Source organism: Trematosphaeria pertusa (assembly GCF_010094035.1).
Source record: "Trematosphaeria pertusa strain CBS 122368 unplaced genomic scaffold BU26scaffold_4, whole genome shotgun sequence".
NCBI classification, from domain to species: Eukaryota; Fungi; Ascomycota; class Dothideomycetes; order Pleosporales; family Trematosphaeriaceae; genus Trematosphaeria; species Trematosphaeria pertusa.
This window is the reverse complement of record NW_022987215.1, coordinates 12,119-29,660: the sequence shown is the minus strand read 5'-3', so window position 1 is coordinate 29,660 and position 17,542 is coordinate 12,119. Positions and strand designations below refer to the sequence as shown.

Below are 17,542 nucleotides of genomic sequence, written 5' to 3'. Positions count from 1 at the left end.
GTAGTGACTTCAGGGTGAAGTTCGGATTGGCGTGCCTGGTTGATTCTGTCAGTTCATACGAACGACGACACTAGACTAGCACCCAGCCGATTGCGACGCAGCTCAGCGGTCGGTTCACTCATCTAGTTCTGGATGCGGCCTTACTCTGGATTGACCTCGACCTGGGGAGTGATGGCGACGTACCTTCGAGTCCAGGCTTACCAAACTGGATTTTGAGTCTAGCTTCATTTAAAAGCAAACAGACAACTGGAAAGCAGGGAAACTCAATGTTTGCGCTAGTTTCACAATGCGCTGTCTGTCAAACTTGAGTATGAAGATTCCCCACATCTCGAACGGCATGGAAGCGTTCCTAGTTACATCTTACGCTCACAATACCGATACTTCCAATAACGAACATTTGGGAGAAGCTTGGCGCCATGGATTCCTGGGATGTAAGGCCACAACCTCTAAATGCTTCTGACTTCTTAAGTGAGGAGCATAATTCTCACATAACTCTCTCACTCTGGTCCGCACCTTCGCCACGCTTAATCACTTCAACACTCTCAATATCTTCAACCTTTTCGAATCCCTCAACTCCTTTGAGGCCCTCAACCGAGTCCTCGACCACTTCTCCCAGTCCTTCATCTACTACTACCCCGGCTTCACCCACTATCTACGGCATGGATCCTTCAAGTCAGCCAACAGATAAGACCAAGGACATTCTCCCAGGACAACATTACCTTGCCACCCCTACAAAGATGGAGGATCAAGAAGAAATCATCGAAGATGCAGCCACCCAGCATGCTCGCTGCTTAGAGCCCGATGCACAGCCTAAGCACAAAGACCCCACATACTACTTTGACGCGGTATCCCACCTGATGTCATACGAATTCAGCGGATGCGAAGACAGAGACGGATTCGCAAAGGCTTGGGCAAAGCTTTCACCCCCCAACCTGCCAATTCCACGCTACGAGGTGTATCTTGATTGGTGCAGGGAGTTTAGCGAACAGAGGTTGCAAGAGTGGAAATCACGCCTGCCAGCCCAGTCATATTCGAGATCATCCGGCCAGAAGGAGGAAATTCTTAATGCGCTCCACGAAACTCAAACGATGAAGATGCTCAAGTGGTCCAAATTCTACAACCTCTATGACTTCCACTACGGGCGCCAACAATCTCCATATGACCTTGGTCAGATTGGGGAGGCGGAATATCGCATTGCATTCCACCTCTACAACTTCGTGGCCGATGAGGATGAGGATGAGGATGAGGATGAGGATGAGGATGAGGATGAGGATGAGGAAGAGGAAGATGATGACGCAACATGGGAGATGGACATTCCCCCAGCTGCTGTACCAGCTGCTGTACACTGGCTGGCTCCTGCGGACGATGACGACTGCCAAAAGCCCAGCAAGAACACAATGCTCCGGACGTACTTCGCCCTGCAGAACCCCACTTCCCCAGAAGGAACGTTATTCGGGATGCAACTTGGGTACCTTGAGCGGCGCAAAGACACTACGTGGACTGCTACCACCATCGTCGTCTTTGTCAAGGTCGATCCTGAGACCTTGATGTCCGATGGTATATTCTACCTAGATCCTTCTGTGGTAGATGGGTGTTCAGGATGGACTCAAAATGACTCTGAAGTGCTTCAAGACTTAGGCAGTGGAAGCAAGTTCAGCTACGGTCCCATTGAGGTACCGGACGTGTGCGGTGTGGACAAAGATGCGGAGCAGGGTGTCCTTGTAGCAAAGCTTGTCGCTTCTCGGATTGCTACAGACAAGCAAGAAATATGGGTCGCCAAACCTCAAATTAACTAGACAATTGTCCTCTGCAGTCAGCCGGTGCAGCTGGGGCTCACAAATATGGAGTGAATATAGAATTGGTTATAATGGCTTCGTAGTCTAGTAGTCTGGCCAGTCAGTTTCGTCAGCAATACAATGTCCTCCCCAGAGGACCGTGAATTTCTCTACACAACTCGGTGGAAGCATCATACTTTCCCCCTCTCCGAAAAACGCTTCGATGAAATGTCACCCACATATGACCATGAGCTCTCTCAACTCCGGCTCAGGATGGACTGGCTAAGGACTTGGCTAGACGAGGCGCAAGAGAACCTAAGTGTATTCGAAACCTTCGGTCATGGCATATTCAATATCTCACAAAGTAAGTAGTACTGGATCTCCCCCCTTGCAAATTAAGCTAACTTCTTTCAGGCGCGGCAAGGAGGTTTATCCTTCGAGCTTCTTGGGAGGTTGAGGTTATCTTCAAGCCTATGCTTCGCGGGATCCAATCCATCTCCGACAAGTTCCCAAAGATCGCTACCGAGCTTCAGAACCAAGGTTTGGAGCTGTTTCACCAGACGAATAAGGCCCTAGACACAAGGTTGAGACCACAAAGGGATGTTGCTCAAGTTCGCAACACTTTCGCGCCAAACACGACAGAAATTCCTACGCAGACTCAACTGGAACTGCTCTTGGAGCTATGCGTCCATGAAGCCCAGAAAGGTACGTGTTCAGACAGGGACATTATAGCATATGCTGACGGAAGATAGACCTATTGGAAGGTGATACAAACCTCGCCCATGAAAGACTCTGGGAGCTCATTCAACAAAGTCTTCAACAAAAATTTCCCCGTCGTTGGCAATTGGACGAATCTCCGGAGTATTCATACGAGCCGAATATGCTGCTTATTTGCTTGGGATGCGGCATTACCGGCGCTACCATGCCATTCGGAGCAAACCGGAAGGAGATTAAAAGTCTCGAGTCCATGTGGAAAGCCCGTCGACCAGGGAATCATGAACTTGCAGAAGGGGCCTGGAGGGCATTCAAGAAATGCCACATATTGGCGATATGTACAGCGGAGAAGAGAGAACTCACTGATGCAGAAGTGGAGAGTCTTCCAGCCATACCGAGGTACATGAGGGGCCACTATGGGCAGGCCATTAGAAACTACTGGTCCAGTCAAGAAGCCTGTCCAACGTGTAAGGTTATTTGGGGTTACACGGAACTTCACATCCGTCAGTATCGTACACCCCATAACCCCAATATATGTGCGGAACCTATAGCGGCAATGCGTTGTCATGCTCTGGACCCAGATGGAGATGTGGTCAGCGGTAATGAGGCTTTTCTGCAGAGGGTCAAGGATGCCGTTAAGAACCGAGGATCAAGCAACGCCAAATCAGCATCATCGGCTTAGAGGCACCTGCTGGACTTCCCAAACAGGTTTCAAGGAAAGCCGACCGAAGAAGTATCCCCTGTGGAAAGGTTTTCCGCACTGTTACTGGTCATAGAATCTCTAGTCACATATGCTTATTGGATTCTCCTGCAATAGTGCACCTCGCTGACTAAGGATGGCAAAAGCTGCCACTAGTGGGTTTGCAGCTCCGCGCTAGACCCAGGAGAGAACCGCTGGAGTACCAGCGGCCGCGGCTTGCATCTCCACACACGCAACCTCCCATGGACTACAACACTTGTAACCACATTATCACATATGCTAACTGCCCCCGTTGCAACCCATCCAGGCCCACGCAAGGCGGCACTCTGCATCCACCCGCTTCCCGTCTGTTCTTGGAGGCCTGGAGTGGCATGCGCTGCCATCCCAAACGGCATACAGTTCAGACGCGGAGTGGGAGGTATTTGGGCTGCAACTTCGCTGGCTGGTATTGAGCACCACTTTCATACGGCGAATTTTCATGGACAGTTCTCATCTGTCGTAGATAAGCCTTCCGAATGCAATGTCTTAGCACAGCCACCCATGTCCAGACCTAGAGCGCGTTCAAAAACACATCGGGCTTGCTGCCAACACCTAAGAAGTAAGCGCCCTTTGCCTCCTAGCTGAATAACGGGCCGAAGGCCTTCCAAAAGATCTAGAGCCTACCATCCTGGAGATGGGAGCAAATTAAAACAGATACCTACATCCTCATTCATGCACCCAAGCCGAAACGGCAGCCGATCAACGAGAAGGGAGCCCAAGCCCAAAATCTCCAATGACCAATGCCCGCCCTTGTCGCCAGACTCGCAGCGGCCCTCTCCTCGTAAAAATCGCCAATTCGTTCCATGTAGCTTCAACAGAGCGATGCTGCAGTTGTTTGGAAGCTATCTATCTATATCTTTATGTAAGCCTATCTTTATCTAGCTTATAATCTCTACTATTCTAGAAACTCTTCTAATCTCTCTAGCTATATTCTAGCTTCTCTAGTTCTCGGTATAGTGTATTAACTCGCTCGGCTTTATTAAGTTGGAAACGCGAGTATCCTTTAGCTTGCAGTCTCCCTCAGCGGTCCCTTGAAGTGATGCCTTGCGACGAGTAAATACCACCCTATACAAACTATAACAACCGCGCCAAATATAACGGGACTAAAGTTCACCTTCTCTACCGGTGTTGGCGTCTGAGGCGGCCAGAAGCTCCAAAAGAGCACAAAGAGCAGGTAGAGGCACGATAGGAGATTGTTTGCGAAGCCTAGCAACCCAGGTATCCTCCATGGGCCCCATGTCAAGCCGGTGTAGGTGATAGAATAGGCCTCCAGATGGCGAATATCGCCCTTCGCATGCCGATAGAGCAAAAGGGCACAGACAAGAATGTAGGTGCTGTAAAGTCCAGCGACAGTAAGACCAATGAGTGCATTAAAGGAGACCGTGGAGCCGAGAATAAGGAGGGGCAGGAGGACAGTAGTAACAACAGTTGTTGAAATGGCATTGATCGGAGTTGATTGCGAAGTGAGCTGTGTTTCACGCCTTGTCAGATTGCTATTCTTTCCGTTGTGCGCGTCAACATACCTGAACGAGGCGCTTATGGCTAGGCATTCCTGCATCTCGCGAGAAGGCCCACAGCATTCTAGATGCAGAGGCGTAGACCCCAATGCCGCTCATAAGTCCCATGAACAGAACAATGGCGGCAAGCACACATGCTGTGGTGGCTGATCGCAGGACGGAGTGGAAGATGTGAAGAAACGGGTAATATAATGTCTCTTCTGTATCGAGCGTGCGTTGCAAGTCGTCCATGCAGAACAGCATGGCAATGGCCATGGCGAAGCCAAGGGTGCCGTTGATGACTACCGTGGACATAAGTGCACGGGAGACGACTTTGGGAGCGGACTGAATCTCCTCAGATATCTAGAAAATCTTTGTCAGCGAGGGCAGAGGAAGTGTGAGGCCAAATGGTTACGAACATGCACGCCGCTATCTGCCCCAAGAAGACTCATAGCCGTCGCAGGCAGCCCCACACCCAGTGAGAGAGCTTGACTGCTCCAACCACCCTCATTCAGGAAAACTTCAAAGACGAACGCAACATCCCGGTGCTCAGCTAGATAGACGAGCGGAATCATGACTATGAAGAAGCCAAGTATGTGGAAAATGAGGATGCCGCCCTCTAGCTTGGCCAATGTGCGCGACGTAGTGGAATTGATGAACCCAGCGAAGGCCACGACTGCCCAAATGAGAAGCATCGTGTGCCAGGGCTGCGGACGGTACGCCGACGTGGCGACTACGACGATGCCTTGGAGCAGCGTAGCGACGAGGAATCCTGTGGTAGCTGTGAAAGCCTGCCAGGCTAGCACAGTGAGTCATGCTAGAAGCGCTGTAAGTGATATATTCCCAATGTCTCTCTTCGCCGTCTCATATGGGTCAAGACCTACCCGTCAGATAGGTTAGAAACGGTCTACACCGCTTTGGTGCCATCATGGCAACCCAGTGATATTGGCCAGCCGACGTCGGCGCCATGCTGGCGAGCTCTGCGAGAGTGCCAAAAATACATAGCATTCCAAGCCAATTAAAAAGAAAGCCCCAAACAACTCCCACAGAACCGCCATTACGTAGCGCACCAACGGAAGTGACAAGAATACCCTCCCAAGAGATTAGTGATAAAGAGGAGAAACCTAATAGGGACATGAAGCCGAACGTGCGTGGGAGGCGGGACTGCTTGCCTAGACGGGCGAGGTATGCCGTGTCAGTCAAGGGTCGACTGCTTGATTGCACGTGATCCGATGTCATGGCGCGGTTGGTTTTGTGGATGTTTAGAAGGGTTCGTGGCTCCAAACTCAAGTTTGAGTTGTAGAAAGTTGATGGCGAAGGCAGGGCAACGAACGGGAGGGACCGGACAAGGTAAATGGTGGCTATAATCAGGGCTCCAAGTGTTACCGGCAGCAGAGGGCGCAGACGGGGTATAAGATACCCTTGTGCTAACGTTGTGCGTTGTGATGCGGGCTATGTCTGACGTGCGTTGTGACGCAGGTTGCACCGGCGCGTTGGCCTGGAGCGGCACCTGATTTTCTCCACAACCTATCAACCTTCTGACTCTTTCCAGCCTCGTGAGATCACTGCTTCGAATACCGACGCCTTGAACACCCCCTGCGCAGGGGCATCAACAAACACACAATCGCGTCAGACGTGTGTAAGAAGACATGCATTTGAAAGAGGTCCCTGATGTCCTCTCTGGACAGCGTATATTAGGGCGGCTGTGAAAGCATCAAACGGATCTTTCCAAAGCAAAAATGTCGGCGCAGTTCGGCCTTCCAAATGCTGCACACCTTACATCTTCGGCTCGAAGTTCCCCTAACCAAATTGTGGCCTGGCTTGTTCTACCAATCATTTCGTGTTTCCTGTTCTCTAGGATTCTTGCCCGCACATGCTTGAGGTCTCGTGAGGGGCATCGGCCATGTGTAGGATGTGGTTGGGATGATATGCTGTTACTCTTAGCTGGTGTAGGTAGTGGCGTCTTCTTCTATTTGCTCTCTGTATAGGCAGAAATATATGCTAATCAAAGTGTTCTAAGGTTGCAGTATCGGCGTCTCGATATCCCTATTGCTGTCTCCAAGCAAGTTTCTGGGGAAGAAACCGGAGGTAGTGGCTGCATCTAAGGCAGGTCTCCTCTCTATGTGCACACAGTTAGCACAGCTCAGGGCATTGTCTAGCTAGATCACCCCTAGGTCATATATGCGGCGACAATCTGCTTCATCTTCTCCCTTGGGTTTAGCAAACTCTCGCTCTTAGCTACCTTCTTCGCCCTCTCTCTCTTCGAGTCACATCGCATAACAGTCTCCATGCTCGCAATTTTGGTGTCGTTGTGGACCTTGATTTCCGCCTTCACTATTATTGCTCCATGCGGACAATCGCTACACTTAGCGTTTGAGCGAAGTTCTGCGTATGCAAACGCCGCTATCGAGGGTCTAATCATTTGCATGGCGAGCTGAATCGTGTTTCCCTTGAAGATGCCCCTTCGAAGACGATGTTCGACCATGTTGGTCTTCTAATTGCGGTCAGTGTACGTGCTCCATGCTATTGCTGGCTCACGTGGGCTTAGTGAATTTGTTAATGGTATCTGTAGAGTCATCGGCGGAGCTATTCTGCAAGCAAATTGGACGACTCGACTTGGGCATAAGCACTGGAGCTCCATTGCCCCACACTACTTTGTCTGCGTGCAGTGTGTCCACTGCGCTGGCGTCGTTACGGCATGCTGTATCGGTTTTCCGAGGCTGATGAAGAGTCTGAGATCTGGGCTCATGCAGGCGAGAGGTGGAGGATTTGTAGGCCGCGAGCGTTCGTGAGAGGGCACCAGGACCGATGAGAGTAGTAAGGTTAACCCTCTACTGCAGCTCGGGACCGCAGCTGAGCAAGCATACCATCAAGGCATGCGCATTTCTGACTGATATTGTCATTTCGTCGTTCTTTGACTTGCACTATCTGGCCTCATCCCACGAACCACACGTGTGATTGCATTTGGCCGTGCTCTGATGTCCTTGTAGTCCCTGCGGATGCTGTGTCTGCATGGCCCCTAATCCATAAGGAAGGATCCACAGATCTCCATGTATCGCACCCTCTCTTCATAGTGGCTGAGATGGCTGGAACTATCCAGTGTAATCCACTTGACCTTGGGGATGCGCTTGAACCACGGCTGTATACAGAGGTCCTGCATCTCATCGTACTTGCCGTTAATCAGCAGAACCTCCGCAGTGATGGCGGTGGCTTCAGCAGATGCATCCCAGTCCTTGAGCCAACCAACGATGCGGAACTCCGATGGGCCCTGACTACACATTAGTTAGTACCAGAGATATCCTCAGCAGAGAGTACATTGTACTTACACCGTGTTGTAGCTGGTTGGATCCTCCTCCAGGTTCTTGAAGGCTTTGAGGATGTCGTCAGGGAAAGGATCGAGTCGACACATATGCTGCTTCAAGAATACCATGCTAGCTTCGTGATACTCGGGGCTCTCGTAGTCTCCTCTGCCCTCGCAGTCCTCAAGTGTCTCCCGGACCGCCTTGGGAAGGTTGGACAGCAGGATGTTGGCAGACTCCTGGTAGAGGGCACCAGAGGCAGGCCCGCTGGAGATTATGACCTTGCGCAAGCCAACAGGGTTCGTCGCTGCGTATGAGCCAACCAACATGCCGCCCCAGCTCTGGCCAAGCAGATGGTATCCCTTCTCGCGCAGGTTGAAGAAGTCGATGAGATTGTCCAGCTCGGCCCAGTACAGCTTAATGCCCCAGAAACCTTCGTCACCCATCTTCTCAGGATAGTGGGTGGATTTGCCGCAGCCAACTTGGTCGTAGAAAATGACGGGAATACCGAAACGATCGTGAAGGTCGGTGAGCGAGCCTAGACTCTCATGGCCGGCTCCCGGGCCACCGTGGCAGAGGATGAGAGGAGGCGGCGAAGGTTGGGTGAGGTCCCCCACAACCTTGTACCAGGTCCAGGTAGGCTTATCGGTGCCGGGCCCGTTGAAGATGATCTTTCCCTCTGAGCTGTGCTCTTGAGCCATGGTCAGGAGTCACTGGGTTTGACTTGACGACTGTGTAGAGGGTGCGCTGGTGGGTGAGGGGATGAGCGTGGGCTACGACCAAGAAATAGACGGTGTTGTGGTGAGCTGCGGGGCTGAACCGGTGACGTGGGACGAGCTCGAAGCACGTGACTTTTACGCTAGCTACGCTAGGGCTTGTGGTGAAACGAAGGGTTGATTGATTGTTTTTCTCTTGTTTTAAGTCACCAACCTATAGAGGTTATGCTGACTACGCCAACGCACAAAAGGACTCAAAAGACGCCAATATTAAGAGAAGAGAACAGGGTATCACAGAACCACGGGCAAGTGGCATGAGTTCGACAGAAAATAACGGTTCGGGCGAAGGGCTCAGGTCACCTAGGTGTCGCTACATCACTTTGTAGGGGCTCAGCGGGGGTAAAAACGGGTGAAACGGAAGTGAAAGAAAAAGGCGTGCGTTGCCCAGTAGGCCTGAGTTTGCGCGTTTGCCTGCCACGCTGCCTGCCTTCATCCCGGCCGCTGATAACGCGCGTGGTCTCGGTCGATTGCGAGCTCAATTGCCCACTGGTCCAGCCACGACCAGTCTACACACTTGTGCACCGCATGCCGGGTAAGCCCCAGGTCAGCTTTGAGTCCGGTCTCCGATTGGACCCATCTGGCCGGGTAGAAGGCCGTGTTGGCGTGGCACATGAGGGCCTGTCGCAAAGCATCGATGCAGTGGTCTTCCGTTGCACTTAGTTCGCTACATCCATCGCGGAACCATATCGGTGTGGACTAAATACATAACTTCTCATCTTTTCCAAAGCTCTTTATATTACCGTTCGTCCGCCTCGTTAAGCAGATAGCTGCGACGCGGGTCTATTATGCATGCTGAGAGGGCGTTCGTTGTTACGGATGGGGTTACGGATAAGGCGAAGTTGTAATTGCGGAGTATGTGGAAGGGCCATCTCAGGCCAGTCGGAACGGGTTTGTCATTACAAGAGGCTGTTCCAAAGCTCCGATTTCTCCTCACTACCCCGTCAAAATTTCGGCCGTCACCGCACACTGGAACACAATCCCCCAAAGCCTATCTCGATTCAGAACCCACACTCCTTCGTCCCAATATCATCAACCCCATAACTCCACTCATCATCCTCCTGAATCCAAAACGCCTTACCGTTACACTGCGTTCTCCACACATTCTCAAGTAGCTTACGCTTATCCGCGCCGAGCGAAATGCACCTGGCCTCCTTTGCGTTATTACAAACATAGAACTTGGTCACACCGTCGGCGCTGGCCTGGGCGCTCTTCCGACCGCCGATGGTCAGCTGAGGCGCCACAACGCCACCACAAAGCCCTCCTGAGCTGTGCTGCGCCATAGTGTCGAAGTCCGCCAAGATGGCATTGATGTCGATGCTGGGAGAGAGGTTGCAGTGGATTTTGTTGCCTGCGAGAGCGGGATTGGAGTCCGAGAGGACGACTTCGGTGTGGACTTCGACAATTGGGGAGGAACGGGCTGGTAGCACGCCGAGAGAGAGGACGGCGGCGACGAGTGCTGCGGAGAGCATTTTGAAAAGACAAAGAGTGATCGAGATGACTGATTGTGACTGATTGAGGGTGATGGAAAGCTAGTTAAGGTAAAATATGATAAGATTTGGGCCTGGTGGACTTTATGTGCAAGTCTAAGGGAAATCAAGTCTCTTAGAAAGCTGACCACAAACCAGTGTCGGTGAAGCTGACTTCTCTTATCAAGGTTCTTTTTTGCAACAGCCGTACGGACTCCTTGAATATCCTCCATTCACGCATGGCTTTGGCGTTCGTGTAGTCAAGTTGTGCTGACGCGGTGAAGTTGCTGATGAGCTGAAGTTGCTAATGCGCTGAAGTTGCTGACGCGCTGAAGTTGCTTACGCCCATGACAACCGAATTGGACAATAGAACCCTGATCGTTTAAGCCAACAGAGGTGCCGACAACATCCTCGAATGAAAATTCATCCAATGCAAAAGCCTTCGTGTGAGCATTTGCAGGTGCAGTACTGCACTTATATTGTATGACGAGCCCTGGCGATGATACATTGACCTCGACGTAAACACGTGCATCCAAACGAACTCGGTATTAAGGGTGGCGTGCACAATGAGGGCAGCTGAAGCATTGTTGCAATATATGGACTGGTAGAAGCACCGTGGCGCCTGTGATGATGTTACCCGAAGAATGTGATGACGAGGGTTCCTTGTTAGCGATGCCTGTACTCTAGTTAACGGAACCTGAGGTTGGTCGTTAGCTGCAGCGTGCCCTAATCCATTGCTTTGCTCGATGGAAGGCATGGCTATCTGCCCATCGAGATTCCCACTCCGAAGTCAGGATGAAAATTGGGTAAGCAGGTGGTTTGAGTGGCTGCAGTCGAGCTTTTGGTTCCATCGTGACGACAGCGGTGTACTCTTCAGTCCCCATCAATCGCTTCTCTGCCACGATCCCGGAGTACGTCTATCCAGCGGCGTCTGGCCTGCCTTCTAGCCCCCTTCCAGCGCTGGTCGTAGGTGTCCAGGGTGAGGGTGAAGGTCGGCTTGATGTGAGCGCACTTCCTGGGTTGACAGCTGCAATCAGAGCCTCGACAGTGAATGGGTACGCGCATGCAGCAGCGGCGGCTTTCAGCACTGTTTTCTATGTTTACTTTATGTTCGGCGGTATTAGAATGATGAACGATTCTCGCTTTCTTTGTCGCAAACATTGACGCGAGTACGAATAAGTATGTTGCGGGATATATTTACGATGGCAAGATTGTATTAATTAAGGCAAAGAGCGTGGAGGAAAAAGAAGACGCTGTGGTGTAAGGAGCGGGTGAAAAAGTTGATATTGGATTCGAACGAACAAATTCATCTAAAAGAGGAGCTATGAGGAATTCGAAGCTATGAAAACTACTTCCCCCAGTGTGTTGCAAATCTCGCGGTCGAAATAGGCGCCAAGCGTCTGCTTGTCCGACTCGCCCAGAGTAACCTCCAAGCCGGTCACGCAGGTGCGTTGAGTAGATAGGGCGTTGTTTAAATCTCCAAGCTCCCAGTGCAAGGACGACATCAGGCCGAGAGTGCGCATCTCCTGCAATCTTGCCTCCGGATCATTGCAGCGACGTAGTCCGGCTAGTGTTCCCTCAGTCCAGCGCAGTGCTTCCTTGGTATTGCCGATCCGCAGATAAAGCGACCCAATTTTCCGTGCCGTACAGAGCACGTCGATCGTGTCGACTCCAGACTTACGCTCCTCTTCCCGTCGCACCTGCTTCCAAAGTTCGATGGCTTGCTCGAACTCTCCCCCCTGTTCTAAGGCACCTGCCATACGTATCATCGCACCAGCTTTCCATCCTGCATCTTCCTCGCTGTCCACAAGAATTCGGAGATACGTCAATGCCGCTTGATTGTTGTATAGTTTGAGGTGGGCATCCGCTATACCAGAGATAGCATTGCGTTTGAGAGAGATGAGCTCGGAGTCGGGAGGGAGACATTGGATGGCTTCCAGTGCTTCCTCAAGAAGGCTCAAGGCCTCATGTTGCATACGTTGCCGCGCGTAAACATGACCCAGCTGGTGGAGAAGGATCGCCCCCGCTCGGGGATCAGAATCGAGAACCTGAGAAATCATCTCGCGCTGCCTTTGCAGATCTTGAATAGCTTCGTTGTCGCCATCCATTTCTGCGTATAGCCTGTGAATGTCGTAAACAACGCTGCTATGCAGCCTATGCAGCCAATGATCCTGGTCGAGGAACTTCGTATCACTCAGCACTTCCAGATACAAATCCAACGCCTCCGAGTGCTGTTTGTTCTTAGCATGAATGTTTCCCATTCCCTTCTTCACAATAAGACGTTTTTCTAGGTCGCTTGTCTCGCCTACGGCGACGAAACGTCTCCCCCAAACCATTGCCTTCTCGTTTTGTCCACTCTTCGAAGTGCACGGAAACAATTGAAAAATCAAAAGAATGACTGTTTCGTCGGAATCTGGTAAGATTTGCTCTTTTGTGGTCAACATACGGCGGTAGTGCCCGATGGCTTCGTCGAACATGTCGCAAGCGAAATATTGACGTGCAACGTGCATCAACGCCGAGATAGTCTTCTCATGATCTCTACCGAACTCAGTCTCGTAGAGTTTCAAAGCTTTCTCAAACCACGAGATAGCCTCTTCGTGCATCTCGAGCTGAGCATAACACATCGCGATGTTGTGCATGGTGACCGAACCGGCAGTTGGACCTGCGTCATGTCCGTTCTGCAATCCCTCTAGGACGATAAGGTAGAAGCCAAGGGCTTGTTGTCACTTTTCGGTTTCCCAATATATCATCGCAAGGTCATGTGCACTACCCGTGGTGAGGGAATTAAGCTGCCCAAAGGTGGTTTTCTGGCCTTCGTAGGCATCGAGCAGAATCGCGGTAGCTTTCTCGTATGCTTTAAGTTCTCGGTAAGCTTGTCCCAATTCGACCTTGGAAGCCAAGACCTGCGGGTGAACGGGTGGATTCATGGCTTCTCGATCGCGCAGCACGCTTTCGTGCACTCTCTGTGCAGCTGTAAGGGCGCCTTTGTTGTGCAATATCTTGCCACGTTGAAATGCAGCCGATAGGGTCTTCGGATGCTTCGCGCCATACCTCTCGGTATAGCCCGCAATAGCTCGGTCGATCAAGTCGAGGGCCTTGGTGTATTCACCTAGCGCTCGATACACTGTCGCTAGTTGAACGATGCTTATGATCGTGTCAGGATGGTTCTTAGCCAGTTTCCACGTCCGCCCAGTAACTGCGCTTTCGAGGTACTTTAGAGCTGCAGCGTTGTCTTTGGTGCTGGCGTAGCAGATCCCCAGGTTATGAAGTGTGGCCAAGGTTTTAGGATGCTTCTCCCCAAAAGTAATTTCTTGGCCCCGTAAAGCTTCGTGAAGCCATGATACCGCCGCCTCGTATTGTTCATGGGATGCATATGCATCTGCGAGGCTGCACATTAGCTGCAGTGTCTCGGGGTGATTATTTCCATTAATAAGTCGCACACGCTCAAGCTTTGCTTCATACTCCGCAATCTCAGGCGCCCAAACAGTCGGGGATGACCCTTGAGTGGGAATGCATCTAGCCATCTCGTTTGTATTACTCTTTAAGCTCGATGGGATCATGAAGGGAGATCCACCGTTCGGCGTGGGAGCTGTCGGTGCTAGTGCCGAGCTAGCCGCCGGTGCAGAAGAGGTGCCTTGAGCAATCTGAGCATCTTACAGTGCATCTTTCATCGACTCGAGCGCCGTGCGGGCTTCGGTGATTAGGTGATGGCCTGGTGGGAAATTGGCCTCTCTGGTTTGGAGCTACTTTTGGTATTCGGAAATGGCCGCTTCAGCACTCCGGGAACCCTCCGCAAATTCACCCCGTTGAAGACGCACTGTTGCGATATCCGCCCTAACAGCCATGGCAGCTACACCTCCCTTACCCGCCATAGTATAGTACTGGTCAAGAATTGATGCATACTGTTGAAGCGCCAACTCGGATTCATCCATTTGTTTGTACATCCGCCCGATGCGTGTAGCGATTGGCAAGTACGTGGGGTGCGTTCTGCCGATATTCGGGTTGCTGGCCCGTCCAGTAAGTGAACGCTGGTAGTATTCCAATGCATCTGGCCACCGAGATTGAAGCTCGAGGAGCCCCGCAATGAGGTCCATGGTTGTAAGGGTTGACAGATGCGTCGGACCCAGCAGTGATTCTCTTGCCAAGAGATCTAGATGGTAATACTCCAAAGCCGACTCGAAGTCCTCCACTTCTTGGTATGCTTTAGCGAGAGCCTGAGCTGCTGCGGCGCTCTCATTGCTCCATAATCCCGAAGCGTTCGCTTCTTTAGATGCCAGGCTCCGGGCTAACGTCCGGATCTTGTTCGTATCTGGAGATTTTCCTTTCCTTGGGTTCGCAGTCGATGTAACTGGGCGAGCTGCTTTGGAAATGGAGGCTCCAACCGCGGACGACTTAGTCGCGTTCAATTGCGCGATGCGACGCCTGATATTTTCTCCTTGGGGACCATTCTGGCGGCCGGTATTTAGAGCCCGATCGAACCTTCGGTCTAGGTCCAAGACCGGGTGGCCGTTTAGTGCCATCTCGCTGATGCTAGTAGCGGTATCAGCCCGACTGCCTAATGAGATGCTGGAGCGATGCGAGCTCCATTCATTGACTTCACTGGCGTCGGACACTGGAGATAGCGGTCCAGAAGTTGCAGGAGCCACAGAAGCCCCTCGTATACTGAAGAGGCATGATTCCAAGCTCAGCCTGATACTGTCGAGCTGCTTTCTCATTTCCTGGGCGTCCGCACTGGGTTGTGTCAGCGATACCTTGATGATACGAACACAGTGATACCGACCTAGACCACATGTTGAGCATTAGTGTTAATGAATCCCGACGGGCTTGAACGCGAGCCATGATCGCCTGGATTGTGCGTTCCTTCCAGAAATACTTGTATCGCATCTGGAAAGCTGCCCGCTTTCCGGCGCGAAATCCGCTCGGCTGGATAGCTGAGAGTGCGGTTTGAAGCTCGTCAAGCGTCTTCCCTGTATCACCAACGACAGTGTTGACCTGCTCAACGAAGCTCGAGCTTGGATTGTCGCCATCTTGAGATGTACTGGATCAGATTGCCAAGGCATTCGAGCGTAGCTGTCAAGGAGTCGTGTTCCCTGCGCAGATTCTCGATCTCCTTGGGGCACTCGCGCACGGCGGCAACCAGGTTGAATGCGGTGGAAATGGTGCGACCAGTTGCCACTATGCTTGTCAGAACAATTCAGAGGCCACCAGTAACGGAGACTCGACTCACCCAGCGTGACAATGGAAGCCGTTACGCCCATGATTTCGGCCATTGTGCCTACGACTTCCACGAGCGATACAACGGTTCATCGGGGCAGCTCGTCATCAAAAGCGGGGTCATTGCTCAGCCTGACGTGAAAGGTTGGGCGGGGACATCGTCGAACGACCTGCGAGCACCACCTCCACCGGCTGTACAAGCAGGCTTATCATCAATCTCCAAGATGTATCCATGCGGCGTTTGGATTCGGCCTTGCAGCAGGAGTTATTCAATGAGCAGGTGCGGCCTGTTCCGGACAACAAGGCAACCGGTAGACGAGTCGGAACATAGCGAGCGCATGCATATACCTCGACAATGGCGCCTTCCTAGGCTGATTTGGCTCGTCATCCGGCGGAACCTCGTATTTCAGAGAGGGTGTTGAGGGAGGGCGGACGGCGGAGAGATGTGGGTGGGAGTGGCGATTCTCGACTATGAAGCGCGGTAACGTACTATAGCCTATAGTACGAATATTTATTATGTATTAAATAACGTACTTTACAAGCGAACCGCCCACACAAGCGAACCGCCTAAAAATGCTAAGCCTTAACTAAAAAGCTACTATCTTAGTTAGATTACTCTAACTCTAAGCTACTTAAGATAAATCTAGATAATATACTTTATAAATAAAAGCTTTATATAAATAAAAGCTCTAAAAATACTAAGTCTAAGAATTAATAAGTATTTCTTAAATAACTAAGTAAAACCTTAATATTTTTCTATAAAAATTTAAATATATATAGATCTATACTAATATACTTAATAAATAAACTCTCTAGATAAATAAACTCTCTATAATTTCTTAGTAAGAAAAATTAATAAAAATTAATAGGTTTTTCTTAAATAACTAAGTAAGATATTAATATTTTTCTATAATAATTTATATATATCTTCTTTATAGTATATTATACCTTATATTAAAGTTATACTAAGATATATTATATAATTAAAAAGCTATATATATTTAACTAGCTTTTAAGAAAATATCTAGTTTTCTTCTAGTTAGTACTATTATATCTCTATAATAATATATAAAACTTATAGTATATAGTATTTATAACTAAATAAAGGTTTCTAGAAAACTTCTATAGCGCTAGCTCTTCTAGGTATAGCGTAATAAGAGATAGAAGTTAGAAAATTTCTTTCTAGAGTTTTCTTCTCTAACTATATATATCTTAATAATCTAGCTATATAAAGTTATATATTATAAGATTATATATACTATAAGCCTATAATATATTTAGAAGTAATAATTTAAGATAGTTTTAGTATCTTTCTATCTTTCTATACTATACTACTAAAAAAACTTTACTTTTAAATAACTACTTAAAGCTACTATATTATTAGTTAATAAGCTCTATATAGTTAAAGTCTACTATAATTTATATAATAATAAGTTTATAGAGCTAGATTAACTATATATATATATAGTTAGAAGAAGAAAGCTTTAAAAAGAAATTTTTCTAACTTCTATCTCTTATTATACTATACTTAGAAGAGCTAGCGCTATAGAAGTTTTCTAGAAACCTTTATTATATTATAAATACTATATACTATAAGTTTTATATATTATTATATAGATATAATAGTACTAACTAGAAGTAAACTAGATTTTTTCTTAAAAGTTAGTTAAATACGTATAGCTTTTTAATTACGTAATATATCTTAGTATAACTTTTATATAAGGTATAATATACTATAAAAAATATATAGTATTAGTAGCTTAAGGTTAGATTTAGGTAGTAGTTTAATGTTATAGATATTAGATAAGTAAGATTAAGTAAGGCGCACTATACCTAAATTAAGTTTTTTCTAATACTTCTCTAGGCTAGTAAATAGCGCTATACTTTATTAGAGTTTTTTTCTAATATTCTACTACTAGCTACTACGCGTAGCTACTCTAGTAGAATATTAGAGAAAAATAGCTATACTACTACTACTAGTAGTAGCTAGTAGTAGAATATTAGAAAAAAATAGCTATATTACTACTACTAGTAGTAGCTAGTAGTAGAATATTAGAAAAAAA

The 17,542-nt window shown here is 49.1% G+C and overlaps 7 protein-coding genes across 7 annotated transcripts; 2 read left to right on the top strand and 5 right to left on the bottom strand.

Annotated features, from left to right (window-relative positions):
* The first annotated feature begins 48 nt into the window (after positions 1 to 48).
* On the top strand, positions 49 to 1,805 carry BU26DRAFT_240085 (uncharacterized protein). Its single transcript, XM_033820996.1, has one exon. The coding sequence runs from the start codon at positions 417 to 419 to the stop codon at positions 1,794 to 1,796; it is 1,380 nt and encodes a 459-aa protein (XP_033686591.1). The 5' UTR covers positions 49 to 416; the 3' UTR covers positions 1,797 to 1,805.
* Positions 1,806 to 1,916: 111 nt separating this feature from the next.
* BU26DRAFT_502217 (uncharacterized protein) lies at positions 1,917 to 3,171 on the top strand (the record flags this gene model as incomplete). The annotated part of the gene is made up of 3 exons (XM_033826621.1): positions 1,917 to 2,139; positions 2,190 to 2,480; positions 2,528 to 3,171. The coding sequence occupies 3 exons, from the start codon at positions 1,917 to 1,919 to the stop codon at positions 3,169 to 3,171; spliced, it is 1,158 nt and encodes a 385-aa protein (XP_033686590.1).
* A 1,060-nt stretch (positions 3,172 to 4,231) lies between these two features.
* On the bottom strand, positions 4,232 to 5,963 carry BU26DRAFT_422420 (amino acid transporter; the record flags this gene model as incomplete). Its single annotated transcript, XM_033823454.1, has 4 exons — positions 4,232 to 4,696; positions 4,752 to 5,087; positions 5,144 to 5,523; positions 5,609 to 5,963. The coding sequence occupies 4 exons, from the start codon at positions 5,961 to 5,963 to the stop codon at positions 4,232 to 4,234; spliced, it is 1,536 nt and encodes a 511-aa protein (XP_033686589.1).
* A 1,649-nt stretch (positions 5,964 to 7,612) lies between these two features.
* On the bottom strand, positions 7,613 to 8,811 carry BU26DRAFT_451385 (proline-specific peptidase). The gene is made up of 2 exons (XM_033824764.1): positions 8,051 to 8,811; positions 7,613 to 7,996 (listed from the first exon to the last, which is right to left on the bottom strand). The coding sequence occupies exons 1-2, from the start codon at positions 8,722 to 8,724 to the stop codon at positions 7,744 to 7,746; spliced, it is 927 nt and encodes a 308-aa protein (XP_033686588.1). The 5' UTR covers positions 8,725 to 8,811; the 3' UTR covers positions 7,613 to 7,743.
* A 724-nt stretch (positions 8,812 to 9,535) lies between these two features.
* BU26DRAFT_502214 (uncharacterized protein) lies at positions 9,536 to 10,268 on the bottom strand (the record flags this gene model as incomplete). The annotated part of the gene is made up of 2 exons (XM_033826620.1): positions 9,536 to 9,765; positions 9,809 to 10,268. The coding sequence occupies 2 exons, from the start codon at positions 10,266 to 10,268 to the stop codon at positions 9,536 to 9,538; spliced, it is 690 nt and encodes a 229-aa protein (XP_033686587.1).
* A 1,319-nt stretch (positions 10,269 to 11,587) lies between these two features.
* On the bottom strand, positions 11,588 to 12,904 carry BU26DRAFT_561398 (TPR-like protein; the record flags this gene model as incomplete). Its single annotated transcript, XM_033832904.1, has 1 exon — positions 11,588 to 12,904. The coding sequence occupies one exon, from the start codon at positions 12,902 to 12,904 to the stop codon at positions 11,588 to 11,590; it is 1,317 nt and encodes a 438-aa protein (XP_033686586.1).
* Positions 12,905 to 12,927: 23 nt separating this feature from the next.
* BU26DRAFT_602133 (TPR-like protein) lies at positions 12,928 to 15,535 on the bottom strand (the record flags this gene model as incomplete). The annotated part of the gene is made up of 5 exons (XM_033835323.1): positions 12,928 to 13,909; positions 14,084 to 14,996; positions 15,046 to 15,276; positions 15,305 to 15,440; positions 15,493 to 15,535. The coding sequence occupies 5 exons, from the start codon at positions 15,533 to 15,535 to the stop codon at positions 12,989 to 12,991; spliced, it is 2,244 nt and encodes a 747-aa protein (XP_033686585.1). The 3' UTR covers positions 12,928 to 12,988.
* Between the last annotated feature and the right edge of the window lie 2,007 nt (positions 15,536 to 17,542).